At 40.4% G+C, this 8,433-nt stretch overlaps 1 protein-coding gene across 4 annotated transcripts in view; it reads left to right on the top strand.

The window, feature by feature from the left end:
• Nucleotides 1–5,459, top strand: part of LOC128686910 (metal cation symporter ZIP14) — a 210,454-nt gene extending 204,995 nt beyond the window's left edge. For all 4 annotated transcript variants that reach the window (XM_070103606.1, XM_070103605.1, XM_070103604.1 and 1 more), the window contains 3 exons: nucleotides 1–113; nucleotides 489–676; nucleotides 3,505–5,459. The exon at nucleotides 1–113 is cut by the window's left edge and continues 101 nt beyond it. In XM_070103606.1, coding sequence (XP_069959707.1) covers nucleotides 1–113; nucleotides 489–676; nucleotides 3,505–3,657 — 454 coding nt within the window. In that variant the 3' untranslated portion in view covers nucleotides 3,658–5,459. The remainder of the gene's footprint in view (nucleotides 114–488; nucleotides 677–3,504) is intronic.
• The last annotated feature ends 2,974 nt before the right edge of the window (nucleotides 5,460–8,433 follow it).

The raw sequence follows: 8,433 nt of genomic DNA, 5'->3' as shown, positions 1-8,433 counted from the left end.
TTTCCATAACTTCATTGATGGAGTTTCCATTGGAGCTGCATTTTCAGAGTCATTATTAACAGGCATTTCCATAAGCCTGGCAGTTATGTGTGAGGAGCTACCTCATGAATTAGGTAAGTCACAAGGTGGCAGTTTTATTCAGCATAGATACAAATTACTTCATAATTAGAGAAGAGTCCAACCTAAGCATATAATTTTCATTACTTTCTGATTTGTTATACTTTTTATAAAATTAAAATTCAATTATAAATTAAAGTTATTAGCAAGGTATGGTTGGTAATGATTGAAGAATTTGAAGGAATTATACACGTGAAATAATAAGTACATTATTTCAAAAACATTAAATATAATATCTGTGAACATACTGTATGCTGTTTGTCTTATGTTAGAAATTTTACTCGATTACTGTAGCTAAGAACAAGTCACTGATATTACAAAAGGTTTCCTTCTATTAATATTTTTGCCTATTTATATTTTCTTTGCTACAGGTGATTTTGCTGTTCTGCTGAATGCCGGCATGACAATGAAACAAGCTGTAGCTTACAATTTCTTGTCTGCAACCACCTGTTATCTTGGATTAATATTTGGAATACTTCTGGGAGAGTTCACACAGGACAATACAGCAATATTTGCCCTGGCAGCTGGCATGTTTCTCTACATAGCTTTGGTTGATATGGTAAGAATACAAGTTTGGAAGAAATCTGGAGTAGAATTATGAAGCATGCATGTGTGTATTTTAACTTTTAGGTATCCCTAAAAGTGGTTGGCAGAATTCTTTTCTTGCAAAGATTTTCATTGATATTGTGAGAATGCTTTATCTGATCAACTTCAAATTTTTAGTGCTAGTATACTGTAGCTAGGAAAAGGATCGTGGAACTATTATCATGTTCAGGTGCCTTCTGGTCAGTTGTATATAGACCATTTACAATTTTGGCTTCTGTGTGAAACTTCAGAAAGCTATGCAAGTCTCTTTTGATTAGTTTCAAACTTTTAATACTGATGTATCATTCTTAGAACAAGGTTGGAATGTGTACATGCAAATATTATTTTTAAAACCATATAATATTTGTTCTGTGAAATAACTTGAATATGCCTCTATTCATAAAATGGCTGATGCATTTTATGGACAGGCTGGTATCCGATAAATTTAGCTTTCGGGGTGCAAATTTACCAGTTTGCTAACGTAATTAGTAAACTTAGACTTGTTAGATTCTGAACAATAACTGGAGAATTCCTCTTTTGATTGTCTTCAAACTTTCAGCATTGATTGGATTTGCATATTGGAATTTTCACATTGATTTTTGGCTGTGGTCAGTTTAAATTTGCTAATTTTAAGAATTGTTTCCATGCAATAACTGAAGAATTCTGATCACCTTCGAACTCTAAATGCCGGTGTATCATAAATAAAACTTGGCCTGATCTTGGGCTGTGGAGGTGCCAAGTTGCCATTTTTATTGAACTAATTGAAATACTGATTTCTGTACAATGGTTTGTGAATGTCTCATTGTCAGTTTCCAACTTTCATTGCTGATTTATCTTAACATACCTAGAGGAAACTTTGGACTGTGGGTACTATTTTCAAAATTTTACTTAAAAAACCACTTGATTTTACAGGATAATAGAAAATATGTAGTAGAATATAACTGAAAAAAGAAAGCCGAGAAATATTGAAAACTCGTATTTGTATGAAGTTTTCAAGTTTAGCAAGTTCTTAAATGTCATATTTTCATTTGGCTTTATTGTAGAGCTTGAGTACAGAGTTTTTTTTCTTTAAGATTTCCATTCATAACTTAAGACTGCCTCATCTGATCAACTTTAAATTTTCAACACTGAACTATAACTAGGGTAGGTTCGTGTATCACACAGGATTTGCTTTTTTTCCAGTTCATTTTATGCACTGTTCCTCTATTTTCCTAATTTCACTTGCTTCAGCTCTAACTAATTGTCATGTGAAATTTTCATAAACTTAACTCCATGACGTAAGGTGTAATTGTCCTGGATGTGAGGAGCACCTTGATGTAAAACACATTAGAGGTTTGAGACATGTTCTTCCCTGTCTATCTGAGAAGGTTACTGTATATGGGACTGTGGTTGGTCCTAATATGATGGCGAAGAGTTACTCTATTAGTTTAATCCTCCACACAGATCCCATGTCATGATTGGTCTCGGGAAATTTCCAGAGTTGGCTTAAAAGAAAAAGGAAAATTCTGTAACTGATACAAGAATGTTATAAGATTGAAGGAATTTTGTCCCAGAACCAAATTTGAAAAATGGATTTACCAGTTCTTTTAAAAATAAAATTTTAACAAGGCCTTACTGTGTTGTAGATGAATGGCTCACAGAACCGACACGTTGATAAATTAAGACACATGTGCAACTCTTGGGTATCTTTATTAAGGAAACGTTTTGCCACACAGTGGCTTCATCAGTCCATACACAGGAGAAACTTGAACAGGAGGAGAATGAGGTAATCAGTCCCTCAACCTTGAGTCAATGTGGTCAGTCCATCAATCTTGAATAGAATACGGCATATGAGCGGAGAAGCAGCTTATAAACCGTAGGCAGGAGAGGTGCAGCAGTTGTAGGTGGTGTCACATTTGCCCAATGTGGAAGTAGGTCGTGCCCAAGGGCTAGGCAAGCTTCTCCACTCATATGCCGTATTCTATTCAAGATTGATGGACTGACAACATCGACTCAAGGTTGAGGGACTGATTACCTCATACTCCTGTTCTTTAAGTTTCTCCTGTGTATGGACTGATGAAGCCACTGTGTGGCGAAACGTTTCCTTAATAAAGATACCCAAGAGTTGCACATGTGTCTAATTTATCAAGGCCTTACTGTGTATGCATTTCATAAACTTTTCAGAGATAACTCTAGCAGATTTTTTTTTTTTTTTTATTAACACACTGACAGTTTCCCACCGAGGCAGAGTGACCCGAAAAAGAAGAAACTCTTTCATCACTCACTTCATCACTGTCTTGCCAGACACATGCTGATACTACAGTTAAAAACTGCAACAATCTCTACCCCTCCTTCAGAGCACAGGCACTGTGCCTTCCACCACCCTTCACAAATGTACCTTGCTCACACTACAACAGCATGTCAAGTCATAAAAGCCACTTTCCTCCACTCTCCTACCTGACACGCTCGCACATGCTCGCTGGAAGTCCAAGCCCCTGGCACACAAAACCTCTTTTACTACTGCCTTCCCTCTACTACAGATATATACACTCTCCAAGTCATTCTATTTTGTTCTATCCTCTCCAAATGTCTGAACCATCTCAATAACTCCTCCTTAGCCCTCTGGATAAGAATGACATAGTGTATGTATTGTTAGAACATGTACTGTAGCAAACTTTAGCTTTTAATATCTCTTAATTTCTGCATTTGTTAAAGTAATAGTTCTCGGTTTTGATTGTAGCAGAAATGTTTTTCATGACATTATACAAGATACGATTTTCATTATTTTGTGTAGCATGCTTAATGATGATCTCATCCTCACAGGTACCAGAGATGAATGAAGTAGCGAGTAAAGCAGCAGTGGGAGGCTGGAAGTCTGCTCTTGGTGTTCTCCTCCTCCAAAATATTGGCTTTTTTGTTGGTATAGCATTGCTTTTCCTTTTAGCATATTACCAAGATAATATAGTTTTTGTCTGAGATATCTAGGATATGTACTCTCAACCGAGAATGATTTGTACAGTATTGATGTAGGGGGTGATTGTTCCAATCTTATTGAATGAGTGGGAGATTGAGTTATGGTGTTAGAGATGAACTATATGGGTAGCATCTGTTGTAACAAGATTAGAGTGTAAAGAATGAAAAGGTGTGAATGAAAAGGTAGTATGGTATGTATGCTACCAATGTACAAGACAGGCAGCGAATGTAAGTGAGTAAATGTAGTTTGGAGTGAGTGAGTGGGTGGGTGTTTGTCATAATTCATCTGTTGTATTTTTATACTTGGCCTGTTAAGCAGTAGAAATACCACTGACTGTCTTGTTAGCCTGTGGTGGTGTTGGTTTTTCAGGCTTCCATGCAATGTGGAAGGTATAATGAAAGGTTGGGTAGCAGTTTTTTACAGTATATCTTACATGACTTTTCCTTCTCTTTCTCGTAGTTGGCCTCCCACCCTGCAAAAGTGAGAAATGGGGCAGTGATGATGTAGATATATGTTAGTTATTCTTTAATTTTTTTTTCCAACAAACCAGCCATATCCCACCGAGGCAGGGTGACCCAAAAGAAAAACAATCGTCTCTTTAAATTTAGTAATGTATACAGGAGGAGTTCTATCCTCTTGCTCCTCACATTTTAGTTGCCTCTGACACTCATGGCTTATGGAGGAAGAATTCTGTTCCACTTTCCCGTGGAGAGTGTTATTCTTGTACAGTAAAAATACAAGCCAGTCTATTTCAGTTATGACAGTGTTGATTTGATTGAAAAATGTTTTATAATTTACATGAAAAAATTTAAATCCCCAATTTTTTGTTTTAAGGTGTACAGAGGAATATTTTTTATTACACATAATTTCAAATATTTATTTATGAATTTAGTAGTTGCCTTTCATGTTGATTGGTTCTAACTTAATTGAAAATTCTGTTGAAAATACAGTATAACTGAAGGTTGCCTTATGTTGTTGCTGTTATGAACATGGGAATAATTTGAGGCTCACAATAGACACTGATGTTTCAAAGGAAACAAGTGTGTTGTGTGGGGCAACTCGTACTTTATAAACAAGTCGCTAAACAATTGTAAGATATTTTTTAATTTTTTTAACTTGCATTGTACAGGGCATTTAATTCTCATCTCTGGGATACTGAAGGTTTCAGGATCCATTCTTTGTAAATGGCTACTTAATGTTTTAAAAAATTAAAGTAATATGCAGGTAGTTTTTTATTAATATAAAAATTTAAAAAGTGTACGAGTAATGCAGTTATGTGGTATGGTTAAAGCGCATTGCAGACATACTGCATATTTTAATGTTTACATGTACTGTAATACAGGTCAGCCATCACTAATCCGGCATCATTGGGACCTGTAGTGTACCGGATTAGTGAGTTTGCCGGATTAATGGTTAGGTTAGAATACACTTAATTAACCTATCAATAGAGAGAGACTTTCTGCTACATCTTCCTCATTTTCTCCTCCACTGGCTTGCTGCTGTGGATTTACAACCATCTACACAATATTTAAGTCAGTATAATGATGAAATTTGAAATTATGCTAGCTGAAATTAGTGCCAGATTACTGATGGAACCGGTTAACTGATTACCAGATTACTGATGGCCGACCTATATAAGTTATGTACACTAAACGTGCAGTTTATCTTTTGTCCATCGGATGTTTCCAGTGTTTTTTTTTTTTTGTTGTTGTTTCATTAATTATTTTTATGTATTGTAAGAATCTCGACCAAGTAATTTTTTATACAAGATATTGTACGTATTTGGTTTTACTCTGTAAATGTTCCTCTTCAAGGGGGCTCCTTGGCGTGGTGAAGAGGCTCTTGGTCTGAGGAGTTAGACCTGTCGGTCTCCTTCCTCAGACCGAACCTAATTACCCCCTAATCCCCCCTTCCCTATCCCATCTTCCCCATCCTCCCCTTTTCCCTTTCCTCCTCTTCCTCCCCACCCCTCCCTTTTGCCCTTCCTCTTTTTGGCCTTTGGGATTTTTCCCACAGGCACGCTAGTTCCTAGGTAGGGGAAAGGGTACCGGGGTCCATCCCATTCCGTTGAGGTTCTTGGCGGTGGCGTAGTTTGCCGTGGAATCTGGATCGCCTGGGGATGTCCTGATCCCTCTCCGGTATCCCGGAGGGTGGCTTTGGGTGTCTCTCGGGCGACGGGTGTATCTCTGGAAGCCACCTTTCGGATTCCGGGGGTGGTGGCCGAAGGAGGTATGCTTTGTGACGGATATCCGGCCGCGCTCTCTTTTGTCCACCGAGGTAGCTCGGCAGATGTGAGGTTCCTATCCCGGATTGCCGGTTTACTGGCATGATGGGTAGGGTATGGCACGGGTTCCATGCTGCATCTACGCTACTTGCGGTGCTGAGGTCCTCTTGGGTGCGGAGGGAGATTTCTGGCCCTTTCATTCCTCCTAGGAACTATCCCTCCCTGGTCCCCCCTTTTTTTTATTCTTTTTTTATTTTTATTTTCTTTTCTTTTTTTTTTTTTTCTTAAAAACAAAAAGAAAGAAGTAATCTAACCATGGCAGCCCCAGTTCATGAACCTGCTACCCCCAGGCCCCTTCTTGATACTGCACCCCGTTCTGACCCCACCTCGTCTTTGGACCACTCTTCGGACACTCCTCATGCCTCTGTACCTCTTGCCAGTGCTGTTTCCTCACCCGCTTCAGGTAATGAGGTCTCGACTGACTCCTTCGATTTATCTGACCTCCGCTCTCCTTTGACTATGCTTCCGGCCTCTCCCTCTACGGTATGGCAATTTTAGAATTGCCGGCCCGTTCCACGTCAGACCAACTCTGGTCCCACGCCTAAACGCCGATGACAATTACCTACTGATGATACTTCTCCACCTTCTCGTTCTTCCCAGAAAAGGTCGACACGTCCGGCACTCCCTTTCCACGCTCAGTTTCAGAATGCACAATGGACTAAATTCTTCACTTTACGACCAACTTCCTCTACTGCCTATCTTTCCGACCAAAGTATTGGCAAGGCACTCCTATGCCATGTTGGTAAAGATATTTCTTTTCATGCTCTTAAGAGCGGTACGCGCATCATCACTGTACAGAATGCTACCCAAGCTCATGATCTTTCTCTTCTTTCCCATATCGATACTGTTCCTGTCACTATTGAAAACCATCATTCTCTCAATTCTTGTAGTGGTACCGTCATTCTGCCCCATACCATAGTTCAACAAAATTTCCAGACATGTGGCAATGACATTCTTGAACAGCTGGAACTCCAAGATCTCCCAATCCTCAAGGTAGACACTTATGTTCTTCCTGCCCGCAGGCGGAGACGATACCCTAGCAATGTGGCTCGTTTAACTTTTGACAGCCATGAACTCCCATCCTCAGTTTATGTAGCAGGACATCGGTTGCAAGTTCGAAAGGTGATCCCTACACCGCAACAGTGTAGAAATTGCTGACGATTTGGCCATCTAGCGAAATATTGCAGATCCATAGCCGAATGCCCAGTCTGTGGTGCCGATGACCATTCTAATTCGCCTTGCAATCGACCTCCCTCTTGCCTTAATTGTCATGAGGCTCACCCTTCGTACTCTCGCCATTGCCAAGTCTACTTCAATGAGCGGGAAATCCGTTACCTCAAAGAGGCAGAATGTCTCCCTTATGCCATGGCAGTTTCTCATCTCCGCCTCCAAGGGAGACTACCTCGTGTTTCTTATTCCCATGTTTCAAAACGTCTCCCCACTTCTGGGGTCCCATCTTCTGCAGCCTCCTTTGTGGTTACCTCTCCCATAGTCACTCCTGTATCTAATTCTTTTACTGTCCTAGGCTCAGACGTCTCTACTTCAACGACTCGGTCTGTTCTCGCTTCATGTTCTCCCTCACAAGCCCCAGTATCGACGAGACCTCGTACGACACTTCCTCCCAATCGCCCCTCTACTTCTCAGAAGTCAAAAAAAAGGTCCTTTAACCCCTCCTTCCACCTCCTCATTTTACCTTCCCTGTCTCTGTACCTGGTTCTTCCCCTCTCACTGGCTCTGTTACAAGTGTAGAGGTTCACCCTTTTCATACTGTACCTTCCTTCCCTATTCCCTCCCAAGTTTCTTCCTCTTCTGCCACCTCCCAGGCTTCTGCCTCTTCTGTCCCCTTCCATGCTTCTTCTCCAGTTCCCTCCACCCTTTCGCCCCCGCCTACCTTAGTACAGTCCATTACAGTTCCAATCTTTACTCATCCTCCCCCTACCATCTCCAATATTGTCTCCCATATGACGTCTCTGAATTCCGAAACGCTTGAAGCAATCTGAATATGTTGCAGAGACCAAACCATCAATGGATACTGATCCACCCTCTGTTCCTTCTCTCTCCTCTCCTCCATCTGCGCAACTCCTTTCTTCACAGCGCACCGTTCCTTCACTGCTCGAACATTTTCCGCTGCCTCCGCATGTGGACTTTTCTAACCCCTCTAGTCTGTAGGAACCCTTGCCTGCGGATTTTGGATATCTTTATCATTGCCAATCATGGCCTATTTACAGTGGAATATATGCGGCCCCAGTTTTCCCCTGTTGGTGTTTGCTTACAGGAACCAAAATTACACTCTGCTGTTATCTCTCCCATCTCAGGCTATAACTTACTGTATTCTTCAGATCCTTTTTCTGATGGGACCTTTAATGAAAGTGCCCTTCTTCTACGCACTGATATTCCGTACCATCAGCTATTTGTTCGTACTTCGCTGCATTACACAGCAGCCCGTATCCACTTGCATAGGTGGTATAAGCTCTGTTCTTTATATCTTTCTCCT

The sequence above is a fragment of the Cherax quadricarinatus genome, chromosome 86 (assembly GCF_038502225.1).
Source record: "Cherax quadricarinatus isolate ZL_2023a chromosome 86, ASM3850222v1, whole genome shotgun sequence".
Lineage (NCBI taxonomy): Eukaryota > Metazoa > Arthropoda > Malacostraca > Decapoda > Parastacidae > Cherax > Cherax quadricarinatus.
This window is presented reverse-complemented; position numbering and strand designations above follow the sequence as displayed.